The 15957-nt window shown below is 45.3% G+C and overlaps 1 protein-coding gene across 2 annotated transcripts in view; it reads right to left on the reverse strand.

The window, feature by feature from the left end:
* NWD2 (NACHT and WD repeat domain containing 2) overlaps positions 1-14295 on the reverse strand; it is a 134335-nt gene extending 120040 nt beyond the window's left edge. The window contains exon 1 of one of the 2 annotated variants that reach the window (XM_039541403.1): positions 13502-14295. Coding sequence is in view for 1 of the 2 variants with exons in the window: in XM_039541402.1 (XP_039397336.1) it covers positions 12725-12875 (151 nt within the window). In the remaining variant the exon portion in view is untranslated. Of the gene's footprint in view, positions 1-12724 lie in introns of both variants that reach the window. The other variant, XM_039541402.1, reaches the window with a different exon arrangement.
* Positions 14296-15957: the final 1662 nt, after the last annotated feature.

Below are 15957 nucleotides of genomic sequence, written 5' to 3' on the forward strand. Positions count from 1 at the left end.
TGCGTGCACTTAAAACACATCAGCAAAATCTGTTCAGCCATTTCTGGCATCAATTAAACAAATATAAAACTTCTCATTGTTCCATTTATAAATTTTTCAACATAGACCCAAATCCTTAGCCCAGTCAACAAGTTCAGTGGCCTGAGCACTGAGCAGATGCACAGGAGGTCATGAGGAGCAATTCTCCCAACAGAGCATCTCCACAGCTGCCCCTACGGAAACTACTTTGGTCCAGTGCACCCTCTTCCACAGCTCAATGAGCACTTTCCACAATGGAAACAAGCACCGACGGATCTGCACTGCCATGGATCCTTTCATGCCATTTCTGGAACAGTCCTTCCCATCATGCTATTCAGGAAACTTACAGTTTACACAGAGCAAGGTTCTGCATTCTGCAGGAGGTGTACACACACCCAAAACCTTCCCCTCACCAACTGATGCAGCAAAAACTCATCAGTTCTGAAGCCGCAGAGGAGAGGGCCCCAGACACAAAAAACAGCAAGCTGAAACTTTTTCATTCAGTTTTCTTAGACTGAGACCTGCCTTATATGGCAGGAATGCTGGATCTTATCAACCTCTGAGCCTCCTGAAGTGCGCACTTGTTTCAAATTAGAGATTATTTTAAAAAAAGATTATTTGAAGTTTGCCACCGTCTCAGACTCTGGGTCACTGAACTTTAAAAGTTCATAACTTTAAAACTACTCAACTGTTCTCCTTCAAATGTACTTTGTTTTGTAGCTATTAGACACCTCATCTCAATAATAAATGCCACAAAAAAACTGTAACAGATATAACTTCAGGTAACTAGAACTGACACTTAACGTAAAAAAGTCTGGAGTTGTTTCCACATCTCAACACCTCCCTTGTTATCTCGTGCAGTTGGACATCTGTGTTTTCCTTTACACAAGAAATACATTCCTTCCAGATTACATAAAATTATCTTTATAAATAAGATGTCCTATGATGCAATTCATATAAGACGAGACCATGTAGTATTTTGAGGAAGAAGCATAATGGACCAGAGCTAACTGCTTTAACAAGTATTTTCTTGACTTGTGTGTTTGATTATTCACTGATTTAATGGGTTTTTTTTTCCAAAAGGAAATCAACATTTCAAGTAAAAAGAAAGTAGTATAGAACACCATAATTAGAGCAATCATAATTCTCCATCAGTTGTGAGTTGCCAGCCTTATGGCAGTAAATGTTCTATGGCATGTCCACAGAAATGCATATTCCATTTCATTTTCTCTGTCTTTTACACACAGGAGAGAAAATTTCTCAAAAACAGCAGACAAAGAAGTCCAAACATAGTAATGAACATAAGACCCATTTCTGCAACTTCCTATCACAAGAGTATCCCTTTTCTACTCAATGGAACTAATCACCTGAATAAATACTATAATATCATGAGCAAAGTTGCAAATGTTTTTGGAATATTCAGTGTAAATGGAAAACATTTTAAATAGAATAATTCTAGCATTATATTATAAAATTAAGATAGAACAATGTAATACAATGTAATGAAATCCTATGTTGGTCATCTTGCGAGAGACTGATAAAGTTCCAGGTGTTTACTTTGATGTTAGCAAAGCCTCCAAAATCTTTATATTAAATGACGTCTTACCTAACATTCTTATATGCATACATTATGGCTCCATAGTTAAGGTTACACTGATTTTTTTCAAATAAGTGGGATTTCAGTATCCTTGTTAGAGGTGAAAATAAATGTTTGTCATTACAAACGTAACACAAATTACTTCCCTAGTACAGTACAAATTTCATTTTCTAGTGAAAGCAACTAAGGTCAGTAGGGCTCTGATCCAGCAAAGCACATAAGCAGGTGCTTAACTTTAAACAAGCCTATAGTTCTCATTGACTTACGTGCTTTGCTAGATCAAGGCCTAGTTTAAGAGTTCAAAGGAGTTAAAGCTGGTCTATTTTATGATCCTTGTAATTTATAAAACAAGGCTTGGAAGAATTAGATTTTTAATCAGTAAAATGTAGGTAAACATTGATTTCACCACATACACACAAACTGATGAAAAAATATTTCCATCAATAATAATTAAAATTTACAGATAGACAAGGTAAGCAAAAATACTTCTTGAGAACTTATTAGAGTTTGATCTAAGGACATTTCTTTGTATATTTTGACATGTGATATTGACAATTTATGTTTTAACAGTTATAAACATTTAACTTTTTGAATCTCAGCATCTACTCTCATTCATTAATCATATTCTTCCCAGAGTTCAGACCTAACTATTGTTATAGTTAATGTGAGCTGTGTGTTAACAGAAGGAAGAGACACTGGAGTTAATACTGTTGATGTAAGTACAAATTTACAGATTTATATTAAAAAAATTATATTAAAAAAGCTGTAATTCAGTCCAGATTTCTTCTACATAAAATTGTAAAATAATTTATTACAAATATTGAGAGAATTGAATTTACTTCCTTACCCCTTCAAAACAACCAAAAATTCTTGATAAGATTGAGGTTAATATAAAACACCATTTTCTAACTTCTCCCCTTAGATAAAGATATTTCTAATTAGATAATAAGAAGAGATGTAATTTTATTTGACTCAGACTTTTCCTATATCAATCAAGAATTTTAAATAATTTTAAAATGCTTGATTGATATAGGAAAAGTCTTTCTTTTTCAAATAATAAAGCAGCTTTAATTTGCTTTAGAAGACCAATCATTTTCAACTACATTAAAACGTTCAATTAATTAATATCAGCTACTTCAGAAACAAGGGTCACTATTAACAACTACTAGAGAAAAAATATTTTCACTTGTCTAAGCTAGAAAAAAAAGTTTCTATAGATCATTATTGTTTCTAATTAGCCATACCCATGATTGTTGTTTACTGTTCAATTATTCAGTGTAACAGTGTTAAGAAATATGAAAGGTAACATCTTTTCTAGCTGTAAAATAGAAACCATACAGCATATTATGTTAACTTGTGGTGTTTAGATGTGCTTGTAATTATTAGAACTGGGAGCACTGGCTGTTGGGAGTCTGAAAGGACAGGAAACAGGAAGGAGAGGGGAGGAGTTGAGGAGGCTGAGTGAGAGTTACAAAGGGTGCAGCAGCAGCAGCTTGGTACAGAGGTTGCTATTGTAAAAATAAAGTCTTGTTGAAGTTGTTAGTAACTTGCCTGGTTGATACAACATTTTGGCAATGAGGGTGGGATCTTCTGCCTCTGAACCCACCTGCACCCTTTCTGCAAAGCCCAGGTGAGCCTCCAATTGCTTTTACTGTCTGGATCCATATGTTTGAGACTTATCTGCTTGCAATGGAAAAGAGGAGACTAAGGGGGGATATGATAGAGGTATATAAAATCATGAGTGATGTGGAGAAAGTGGATAAGAAAAAGTTATTTACTTATTCCCATAATACAAGTGTAAGCAGAGTCAGGATGAGCTCTACCCTTACATCTGGTGGTGAATTATGGCGAGTGTGGAAAAGAATTTCAGAGGCTGATTGTGTTTGAATAGGCACACCCACCCCACCTAGCATAGCCCACGGCAGCCTAAAATGGTTACTTTCACAGCTGTGGGATCCCCAATTTCTTTGTTATTGGGGCAGGAGGAATAAAGTGTTGTCACCCTGATTATGTAAATGAGGAACTATGAAACTGTTCTATGACAGAGAGTCTCACCATGAACTAAGTAGCACTCGCTAGACAAGGGACATGGGTTCCAAAACCCAATGAATGAAGAGAGGCTGGGGATAGGTATCTGTACCTGGTGGTGTGGGCCTCTTGTGTGAGCCAGAAACACCAATTGCACCTCCTTCTCCTTCTCTCTCTACTGTTGAATATCAGAACTGATTTTTGATTCCCTTAAGAATCTAGTTACAGGTTACTGAGCTGAACTCACTTTGGGCTAATGGTGCACCAGCACTGGGGCTCCCCTACTATGAGCTGAAATCACTAAAGAGCTAAAATTACTGAGCTGAGAGCACTGAGTGCTGTGCTAACTAAGGGGGAGCCTGAAGCTATATTGCGGAGCAGAGCAGTTTGTGGGGACAGTTGGAGTGCCCACAGAGCGAGTGGAGCCAAGTAGTTTGTGGGGACAGCTGGTGGAGCACAGCAGCTGGCAGAGCGGAGCAGTTTGTGGGGACGTTTGGAGCGGATCACGGGATGGCTGGTGGAGCAGAACAGCTGGCAAAGCCGAGCGGAGCTGAGCAGTTTGTTGGGATGGCGGAAGCAGAACCCCACGGAGAGGCAGAGCAGTCGGCCCCGGACCATGTAAGGTGCCCCTTTCTACCCAGGCTGGTGGAGGGGAACCCTGCAGATAGACTCTTGAACTCTGGGGCTGCACTGATCCGAGACAGAGACTTTTGGGTTGCGGGACTTTTGGGACTGTGGGTGATCTTTGGGTTGCTGGACTCTAGGGACATTTGGGGTATTGGACTTTGGAGTCTTGGGGTGATTTGGGGGTTGCAGGACTCAAGAGCCCAGGGAAAAGGACACGGCCCAATTTCCTGCGGTGGGTCTTTGCTCATGGTTTGGTCTATGAACTCTAGTTGAGGTGTTTTCCCAATTTAATGCTATGTTGTTTATCTCATGTTATTAAACATTTTCTGCTACACCAAGACTCTGTGTTTGCGAGAGGGGAAGTATTGCCTCTTCGAGGCGCCCAGGAGTGAGTGTAAGATTTTCCCAGGTCACTGGGTGGGGGCTCGAGCTGGTTTTGCATTACGCTGTAGGGAAGCGACCCGTATATATTGAACCCGGCCCTTGCTGCTATCAATTCGGCCTGGCAGAAGGGGTACACAAGAACTAGGGGTCACCAAATGAAATTAATAGGCAGCAGGTTTAAAACAAATACAAGAAAGTTCTTCTTCACGCAGTGCACAGTCAACTTGTGGAACTCCTTACCTGAGGAGGTTGTGAAGGCTAGGACTATAACAGCATTTAAAAGAGAACTGGATAAATTCATGGTGGTTAAGTCCATTAATGGCTATTAGCCAGGATGGGTAAAGAATGGTGTCCCTAGCCTCTGTTTGTCAGAGGATGTAGATGGATGGCAGGAGAGAGATCACTTGGTCATTGCCTGTTAGGTCCACTCCCTCTGGGGCACCTGGCATTGGCTACTGTCAATAGACAGGATACTGGGCTAGATGGACCTTTGGTCTAACCCGGTACCACCGTTCTTATGTTCAATCACTGCTACAGAGATTTCTGAAGTAAGAAAGCGTGCTCTGCTAATCCACTGCCTTGGAGCAGAAGGGCAGCATATATTTTACACTTTTCCCTTTGCAGATGATAAATATGAGACTTCACTCACTGCATTAAAGAACTTTTTTGTGCCAAAAATGAATGTAGTAGCTAATCGCTACAGATTTCGCCAGCATAAGCAGAAACCAGGGGAGACTATAATGCAGTATATTGCTTCCCTGAAGAGTCTGATTGTAACTTGTGACTTTGGGAATATGGCAGATGAGAGGATTAGAAACCAGCTCATTCAGAAAATAACCATGCTTCATGTAAGAGAACGCTTACTTCTAGAACCACAACTTACACTAGAAAAAGCAATAACCATTGCTACTCAGATTGAGTCAGCTACAGCTGAAGCCAAAATAATGAGCAGAGATACAGAAAGCACAGTCCAGGCTGTGACTCCTTTGCAGAAAAGTTCACTATCGCTGCAGACAAACACTTGCAAGAGGAAAACTAATAAAAATCCACTGAATCAGCAAATGCAAAATACAGTAAAAGTATGCTTTCACTGTGGATCCCCACAACATCTTGCAAGCTACAGAGGATATCCAGCAAAAGTAGCTCAGTGCAATCATTGCAAAAAGATTGGGCATTTGCTAAAGTATGTTGCAGAAGCCAATTCAATCAACAGATGCATGCAGTTACAATACCAGATGTTACTGTGTTGAGTGTGGACAAAATCACTACTGTACATATTCCAGAACAGATAAAGTGCACTGTAAACGTTTCCACCATACCCTGAGGCAAATCACACTCTATTCAGCTAATGTTGGACACTGGCGTCTGATGAAGTGGGCATTCACCCACGAAAGCTTATGCTCCAATACATCTGTTAGTCTTTAAGGTGCCACAGGACTCTTTGTTGATTTTCACAGATCCAGACTAACATGGCTACCCCTCTGATAACTGGCTCAGCAGTATCTATACTACCTGATTCCATTTATTTGCATTACTTTAAAAATGTGCCTCTTACTGAACCCAAACTTCAGTTGGTGTGCTATTTGAAAAACCATATTCCAGTACATGGCTGCCTGCCAGCAATAGTTACTTTTGGTGATTGCTGTGTAACTGCAGAGTTCTACATTGTCCACAAAGGTACTCCTATCCTTGGCAGAGATTTATTGGCTTCTTTAAATCTCAGGGTAGTTAATGGACAAATTGATCTTCCTCAGAAAAACACTCTTGCGGTACACACACCAGTTTCAGCTGGTACCCAACACCAGGTTTAGGAGAAACTCAGCTGTGCTTATGGGTTTCTGCATAAAGTTAAAATGCAAAATAATATGATGCCTGTACGACAGAAATTACGGCGCTTACCATTTTCAGTCAGGGAAGGTGTTGGGAACTTAAAAAACTTGTTCAAACTGACATTATTGAAGAGATTAACTCCTCGGAATGGGTTTCACCTATAGTGGTGATGCAGAAGAAGGGTGGAGGCATTTGCCTTTGTGTGAACTTAAGCCAAATAAAACTATTGTGATTGACAGCCATCCTCTTCCTCACATAGAGGAAGTATTTGCAGAGCTCCATGCAGAAAAGATGTTTTCTACTCTTGATTTGCTTTCCGATTTACTTCCCTGGAGTTTGAAACCTTTCTAGCAGAGAGGAACATTTTACACTGAAGGTCATCCCTATATTACCCTCAAGCCAATGGGGAAATGGAACGGTTTAACAGAAGTTTGAAAGAGAGTTTGCAAACAGCTAAACTGGAAGGGTGATAGTGGATACCCTTCACTACTGATTTCTTGCAAGCCTACCGAGCTACACAACATGCCACAATGCAAAGATCACCCGCAGAGTTACTGCATGGGAAACAGATGAATACTAAACTGAACATTGCTGGATTGTTAAAGGCATGACCTGATACCCCAAACGAGGATGATGTGAGAAAAACAGTTGAACAGAACCAAGCAAAGCCTAAAGCTTTCACAGACAAGCGGCGGGATGCTAAGGAACCAAAGTCTGAGTGTGATTCCTTCGTTAGAATACGAAAACCTGGAATTTTATGCAAAGGGGATCATAAATTCACAGCTCCTCTTAAAATCATAGAGAAGAAGGGACCTTCCACCTATCGACTTTCCGATGGGCGGGTATAGAATGCTTCTTATCTTGCACCTGCCTATGCACCAAGAGGAGAGTATGCCAACACCCAGTCTGCATTGGATGACTTCACCATACAACTAACACAACAAGACATTGCACTGGAACCGGGGCTTGAGAGACGGCCTGTCAGACCCAGACGACCACCTGTCTGGACTAAAGACTATGTCATGTAGTATCTACAGTGTTTCCAGTGTAATATTTCTGCCAGTAGTATAGTATCTTGTTTCCTATTTGTTCCTGTGGTTAGGACAAGAATGTTTATTTTAATTGGGAGGGTTTCTTAAGAGAGGAGGGAATGTGGTGTTTAGATGTTGCTTGTAATTATTAGAACTGGGAGCACTGGCTGTTGGGAGTCTGAAAGGACAAGAAACAGGAAGGAGGTGGGAAGGAGTTGAGGAGGCTGAGTGAGAGTTACAGAGCGTACAGCAGCAGCTTGGTACAGAGGTTTTCACTGTAAAAATAAAGTCCTGTTAAAGTTGTTAGTAACTTGCCTGGTTGATACAACATAACTGTATTGTGGAGATGCCATAAGAGTTCCAGGGTTAAGGTTATATTGAAATTTGCACTGAAAATAGGGAATAAATCCCTGATTCAGCAAAGTAATTAAGCATGTGTCCAACTTTAATAGACACTGGTAATTAAAGGGAACTACTTATGTGCTTTAAATTAAGTATATTGCTTATGGGCTTTGTTGGATTGGGACCAGAATAAAGAGTGGCCCAGATCCTTAAAGGTCTAATGGGTGTTGGAGTTTTGGGGGCATCTGAGGACCTGGGCCAGTGTCCCTAAGTTCGCAGCACTTACTATTTGACGGCTTGGCCTGCAAGGTCCTGTGAGATGCTGTACACCAGTGATGGGCAACCTGCAGCCCTCAGGCCACGAGACAGTGTTTACATTGACTGTCCACAGACACGGCCACCCGCAGCTCCCCGTGGCCATGGTTCGCTGTTCCTGGCCAATGGGAGCTGCAGGAAGCGGCCACCAGCCCCGTCCCTGTGGCCCACGCCGCTTCCCGCAAAGCTCATTGGCCAGGAACAGCAAACTGCGGCCACCGGGAGCTGAGGACGGTCAATGTAAACACTCTCGCAGCCCGCCAGCATATTACCCTGACAGGCCGCGTGTTGCCCCTGGGCCATAGGTTGCCCACCACTGCTGTACACTTTCAACTCCTACTGAAGTCAGTGGGAGTTGAGGCCACTCAGCATGTTTCAGGAGTGTTCAGAACAGGGCAGATTTAGACTTAGTGGGGCCCTGTGCACAACTTATTTTTCGGGCCCCCTACTTGGGACCCAGCTAAGAAAAAGAACATTCTCTCTTATCTCCCCACCCCTGCCAGTTTTTCATTCTTTTTTTTCTTCCTCCTCCTCCTCCTCCTATATTATAAGTAATGGGAAGTAAATGAAAATAAAGAGAGGTACCTTGATTGGCAAAGGGGGCTGGGGTGCAGAAAGGGGTGCGGAGGTCGGGCTCTGGGAGGGAGTTTAGATGCTGGGTAAGGGCTCTGGGCTTGGGCAGGGGGTTGGAATGTGGGAGGTGGTGAGGGGTGCAGGCTTTGAGCTAGGGCAGGGGGTTGGGGTGCAGGAGAGGTGAGGGGTCAGGGTGTGGGAGGAAGTTTGGGTGGGGGCTCTGGGCTGAGGCGTGGGAGGGAGTTAAGGAGGTGGCACTTACCTCAGGCGGCACGGCTCTCAAAGCAACAGGCACACCCCCCCGGCAGCAGCTCCTAGGCAGGGGAGCCAGGGGGTCTCTGCATGCTCCTGCCCACTGGTGCCACCCCCGTCCGCAGGCGCCACTCCCACAGCTCCCATTGGCCACAATTACCGTTCAATGGGAGCTGCGGAGTTTGCTTGGGGGCGGGGGCAGTGCGTGGAGACACACCCCCCCCCAGGGTCCACAGGGACATGCCGGTCGCTCTGGGAGTGGCCCAGCTTGGAGGGAGGGAGGCAGAGCATGCAGGGAGCCGCCTTAACCCTGCTGCTGGCATGTCTCTGCGTGCCCCTTGGAGGGGAGACGGGGCAGCGGGTCTCCGTGAGCTTCCCAGGGCGGGGGCAGCACGCCAGGGGCGTGCAAAGACATGCCAGCAGCTGGCCATTTCCAGGAGTGGCGTGGGGCCACCAGCCACAGCATGCAGGTAGCCTGCCTGCCTGGGCCCTGCTGCGCCGCCTGCCAGGACTTGGGGGCAGGTTGTCAGATGAGATATGTGCTGCATTTTGGAGGGGGGGGGGATCTCCCTGTTGTTGGGGGCCCTGTGCCACCACACGATTTCTTTCATGGTAAATCCACTCCTGGTTCAGAAATTAGAAAGATCAAGGCCAGAGTTCACAAATGAATGTCGTGAGAATTAATAAGTAAGGCATTGAACCTACAAACACACAAGATCAGGTCCTAAATCTGTTAGTTAGCGAATTTGAAGCATTTTCAAATGGGTTCTTCGTCAAAATTATGTTGGTATTCACTTTTGGGGGGAGCTCTTTAGAAAATAAATTCCTGATTTTATTAAGATATGAAAATGACTAACATCTAGATTAAATCCAAGGCACAGGCGACTTTTTCCAGTTTATAATTTTTTTTTAATTTATACGCACTGTTAGTAATAGTTATTTCTGTCTATGTCACAAGAACCATCAACAAATATTTGCATGAATGGATATTTGTCATCAAGAGGATTCTCTAGACTCTAAAGCCAAGATTTTCCAAAGGGACTAGTGATTTTGGGTGCCTCAGCTTTAAAGGATTTTCATGCTTACCCTTCTCCAAATCAGTCTAGTTTTAGGTATCTCTAGTTGGGCACTCAAAATCATTAGTCACTATGGAAAACCTTGTCTCAGGCTTTCATTTAAAAAACAGAATGCATCTAGCCCTTACTGTTGTGTAGAAAAACTTGGAAATGTGACCAAAGTTAAATCAATACAATGCTGTCTTCCAGAGTCTGCAAACAGCCTGAAAGAAATCACTCTGATAGGCAAAACTGCTCCATTCATGTCAATATGGTTAGTAATTGATATCTCAAAGTAACAATTCAAGGAACCAATCCTGCTGTGAGATAGGGGCCTAAATATTAACTTTTTAAACTAATTGATTGCTGAGCATTTTAACAGAAATATTTAGCTAATATGACAAATGGATGTGATGACAAACAGCTTTGATGACAAATATTATGAAGGCATCACAGTCAGAGTGACTCCATAGTTAAGAATACATTTACGCTTCCAGCAAGGTTTAAATTGGTCACTTATGCATGAATACAATTATGTATCTTCCCCAAATTTGCAACACTTACTCTTTCTGTATAGAATTAATATCTTGTAGATTTACATTATTCTTTTAAATACACCTCTACCTCTATATAACGCTGTCCTTGGGAGCCAAAAAATCTTACCGTGTTATAGGTGAAACCATGTTATATTGAACTTGCTTTGATCCACTGGAGTGCGCAGCCCCACACCTCCCCCCGCCCCAGAGCACTGCTTTACCACGTTATATCAGGTGGCGTTATATTGAGGTAGCAGTGTAGTTTAAGGATTATAAACATTTTTAATGACCATTAGTTGAATTTTATTTTTGGGAATCTACCTTTAAGAATCCTTCTAGCAACAAAATCTCCCAAATTTGAGAGTTGAAAATTGACTCATGCATTCAAAAAAGCTTGGGAAAAGTTAGTACTGTGCCAATTTACTTTCTGTACTCTATTAGTCATAGCCACATGTCTATTTATGCTATGATATTTATCTTTTTTTAAAATCAAATTAATTTGTCATTTTAAGTGTGACTTTCAGTTTTCTGTTATGTGCATTGAAGGTGACAATATTGTTGAATTAAATTAGCGTATTAGGAAAGGCATTAAGGGGGTTGATGTGAATGAGCATTGTAAAATTAGTGCACTGTTTCTTGGCAAGCAGTAGGAATGTTGCCTTAATCTAGGATTTCCTTACTTTTACTGTTTGGATTTTTGTAAAGAAATAGACTTGAGCAACTTTAATTCTAAATTAACTAAATTTATGAATGGGAATAACTCCTTCTCCTGAATGTATGCTAAATTCTTCAGCTCTAAAGGCAGAATATTTTGTACTTCTAAGAATAGGCTGCTTAATTGTTTCAAGGACTTCTAATAAAGAGCCTGATGCTGCAGTGTTTTTAAACCAAGGCTGTAGACTTCAATGGAAACTCTTCCTTTTAAATAGACAAGGATTAAGATCAAATTATTGTGTTAACTTTAGTCCTCTGCTCTCCAAAATACCTATAGAGAAATTCTTAAATTCTATTTCAGACTAATCACTGTGTATGACCTACACTTAATTGCAATATATACATAGCCGGTGATACTGTGCTTTTAGTTTCTGTGTATTACTCTTCAGGAATGGGGCTGTAACAAAATCTGAGTATATCACAGCCTATATTTATGTGAAATGGCCCGTTTCCTAAAATCAGAGCTAAACTTCAGGTAACCTAGGGCAGTGAAATACACGATCCAGCAACTTAGGTGCAAGACTGCTCTTGGATATTTAGTTCTTGCAGCTGCCTCTTGTTCAGCTTTCACCCTTAAAAATAACAGATCCCAGCACGATCCTGGAGCACGAGCCAGATGCCAGAGTTGTTCCTTTTCAGTTTGTTTTCACAACCACGGGGGAAAGCAGAGACCCGAGCCCCCCCTCCCCCAAGAGCAGGCTGACCGGGTTAGTGGCCTGAAGAGGGGAGAAATAGAGTCAGCCGATGCCAGCCATCCTCCAGGCTGGGAAGCTGGCTGTGACACTGGGCAGCTCAGCTCAGGACTAGGGGCTGCAGCACTAACGACAGGAGGAGAGCCCTGTTCCCCCAAGGCAGGAGTGAACCGCACGTGCCCGGAGGTTCCCCGGGTAGCTGACACGGCTACAGTCGCCGAACCGCCTCTTCTCTTTATTGGGCTGGACGGCCTGAGCGCCAGCATTTCCCGGGACCCCTGCACTGCTCCCCCACAGCCGCAGGCCAGCTGGAGAGGGCTCGCCCCTGCTGTGCCTCTGCCCAGGAGGCGCGATCACAAGAACAGCCCAGAGAAAGGAAGAGCAGGAGCTGCTGCTGCCAGCAGGGAGCTGGCTGGCTGTGCCCGCCTTAGAGCCCTTTCCAGGCAAGCCCCTCAAGCAGAGACATGGGCAGACAAGTACCAACTTCTGCCAACACCACCCGGTGCAGAACAGCTGGGAGCTTGCCAAGGCCCCACTGGCTTGTTCTCAGTTGTGATCTAAGGGGCCAGTCTGGCAATACCCGGCATCAGTGTGAGTGCGGGGGGGGTGCATGGGGGCCCCGGGGGAGACCGCTGGAGCCGCGCCTGGCAGCCCCGGGAACGGAGGGCGCGGGGCTGCAGAGCCAGGGTCCCCCGCGGGGTGAAAGGCGGCCGGTGCCCGGGCGAGTTACCTTCGGGGTTGGCGCTGATGAAGATCCGGACGCTCCTGCCGCTGGGCGCTACGTGAGACGGCAGAGCCGAGAGGTTCCCGGAGAAAGCCGCCCGCCGGAGCGCCGAGTCCCGCGGACAGGGCAGCCGGCCGCCCGCTCCCGCCGGCCACATCTCCCGCCGCCGCCTGCTCGGCCCCGCAGTGCTCCGCAGGAGAAGCGCCGAGGCAGCCGCAGTCCCCCCTCCCACCCCGGGCTCACAGCAGCCCCCGGCCCGCAGCGGCAGCAGGAGCAGCCGCGCTCGCCACCTGCTCGCTGGGAGCGGCCATACGGGCTCCCCGCCTCCTCTTCTGCCACCGCCGCCTCCTCCTCCTCTTGTGTCCTCAGAGCAGCACCGGGCGGCAGCGGGAGGTCATCAGCGGCAGCTGGGCTTGAACGTCCCCCGGCCCCGGGAACGTGCAAGCAGGAGGGCACCCCACGGCCGAGGCAGCAGGAGGGGCTGCAGAAGCAGGTGGCGGGTGGAAACAAACTTTATGCGCTGAGCTCTTCCCGGCTCGCTGCTGGGCGTTCAGCGATGACTCCACAATCCCGGCCCCATCACCCAGCGAGCGCCAGCGATGGTGCAGCACAGCAGAGCTCGGCTACTGCGGCCAGCCCGGGGGGGCGGGCACCTCCGCGGGCATCCACCACGCCAGTGCGCGCCGCTCGCCCCTAGCTTGGCACAAGCGTGGGCGATTTCACAGCTCGGTCCACGAGCCCACCCCCAGCGCCTTGGGCTGTGGCCCCCCTCTCACTCCACACCTGCCCAGGGAGGCACAACGCATCATCAGCTGCCCCCGTAGGACTTCCAGGGGAAGAGAGCGCGCGGGGCTTTTGCAGAGAGATTCTGGAAGGGGGGGGGTCGATCCTCAGCCCTGACTCTCGGGGACCAGTCTCAGCAGGCTCCTGGCGGGTGCAGGGGAGCCTGGTCACAGCTGAAACCCTGTAATAATAAGTCTCTTGGTTGGTTGATTTTTCTCATGCATTAAGGGCTGCGGCGTCCAAAAAGGGACCTTCCCTTCTGCAACTCTTCTCCAGCAACGTTTCCAGCCCCTTCCCTCCTCAAACTGTTTCACAGCCCCCGGCGGGGATTTTTATAGGAAAGCTGCTCCTGGCTCATCCTCTGGCCACTAAAGAGTTCAGAGAGATGTGAGGTCTTTTTGTTGTTTTAATTGCATCTGGGCAGGCTCCCCAGCGGGTCAGCTCCAGCAGAGGGGTTTCATTTCCAAAATCAGTCACTCGTTTGGAAGAAGGACTCAAAGCGAGCCCGCTTTGAGAGGCTGCGCGGGGCAGGAAGCGGCTCTGCGGGAGCTCGCTCTTCTTTGCAGCAGTCAGTGGCCGGGCATCCCCGGCGGGCAGCGCCAATGAAATATTCAGAAAGGTTGGGGCGTCTGGCTGGGCGGCCGCCGCCTGCTGATCCGGCGGAAACCTTTCACTAGACACGCTCAGGGCCACGCGCGCGCGCGCGCACTAGGGGGGCGCTGGACTGCCCGGCCCCAGCCCGCGAGCCAGGCAGAGGAGGATTGGTCCAGCGGGAGAGAGTGGCTATGCTGCGGCAGCAGATCTTTCACAATCTGCAGAGTTTAGAAACCTCCCAGAGAGACAGGCAGGAACCTGGCATCAGATGGGCGGGGGCTAGGCCCGGGCGGGCCCTTACATGATACTTCCAGTCTCGTGGATCCCTTCTTGGGAACAAGCTGCAGATTCTTCCCCCAGCTGGTATACAGGGATCTCGGTATATTCCAAAGTCTCTCTCTTTATAGATATTTCTTTCTTGGTACATATATAATACATGTGATATACATACAGGCTGTATGGTAAATAAGTGACACATAATAAACTTATTTACTGTGTTTAACACAGGTGAATATGATACATTTAAGTAAATACAGTCTTAGCATTTTATAAATCCACATAGATGCAGCTTTTCTCCCTGGGGCCAAAATCAGTGCACTGACTATATGCAAGTTGCCTGGTGTTTAGCAATATAGGGAGTTTTTCTCCCCGCCTCAGGTACTAGTCTCTCGTTCTCTCTCATATCGTCTATGCTGGAAAAATAGCCTGTTGCTAATAATGAGTGTCAGCAACAGGTGAAGCTGAAGTGGGGTTGGATTATGGTTTAGCTGCAAGTGTAGTCAATGGCAAACCATGTTCAGCATTGTTTCAGAAATTGAAGTAAAAATCTGGTCATTTACTGAAGTGCTGCCAAAGCCAGGGTTTCTTTGTCTGCACCCTGCCTCCCTTTTGTGCACCTGTGTTCACCAGTGGGCCAGCTGCACCCATTGCTAGCTCTAGTTGTCAGCAACAGGTAATTTGTCTAATGTAGATAAGGCCTAGAAGCAGCCCCAGGAGGCTGTTGACAGCTCACTGAATAAGATATAAGTGATTTGTGGAACAGCCTGGGCTTCATCTTATGCATTTTACTAGAGTTAATGCTTAGCTGGACTAGACCCTCTGCTTTTTTCCAGCTCTAACAAGATAGGCAGTATGGAGCCAAAGGCAAGTCATGATTATTCCTGCAACAGTGGAAGCAGCTCCTCAGGGGTGCTTGGGGGCCCTTACTTTATGCTGGGCCTTTTTATGTTACAGTTGGTCTGGAACCCATCATAAACAGTTTCCTAAGAGAGTTTCTTAAGGAGATTCATCTCATGGCTATGGCTTTTGGCTACCTCAGCCATGATGTGTTGCATTTTATGATGGATTTTGGCAGTCATTTTAACCTAATTAAGATCCCCAGGCTGTCTCATTTTAATTCACTGGGAATTTTGCCTTAGTAGGAATAGGATCACGTCCTAACTGTCTTAGATTCTGCTCCTGTGAATTGCTCATGTGCAGCACTGGGAATGAAGTGAAATGACGGATGTTGATATGAAAAAGAGGAAATGTGTGTATGTTGTGGGGGAGTGAGCAGTTTGGCAAAAAGGAGTTATTTTGATTTTTGTCAGAATTTATCAATATTAAAACAAGTTTGAGTTAATGTAGAAGGTATTTAGTTACTCTTTCTTTAAATAATTTAAGTTTTAATATGTTAAGCTAACAATAAAAGGAACAGGATACCAAGGGATGTCATGTAAACTGAAATATGAAGTCTAAATAGGGTATTATTATGTCAATCATAAAACATTAATTGAAAGTCCCAGTAGACTAACACATTTGGCAAATTTTCATGTGGAGCAAGCTATCATTTGCTTTTAGGTTTTAAAACAAAGCTACATTCC

This window comes from Mauremys reevesii, linkage group 5, assembly GCF_016161935.1.
Source record: "Mauremys reevesii isolate NIE-2019 linkage group 5, ASM1616193v1, whole genome shotgun sequence".
NCBI classification, from domain to species: Eukaryota; Metazoa; Chordata; order Testudines; family Geoemydidae; genus Mauremys; species Mauremys reevesii.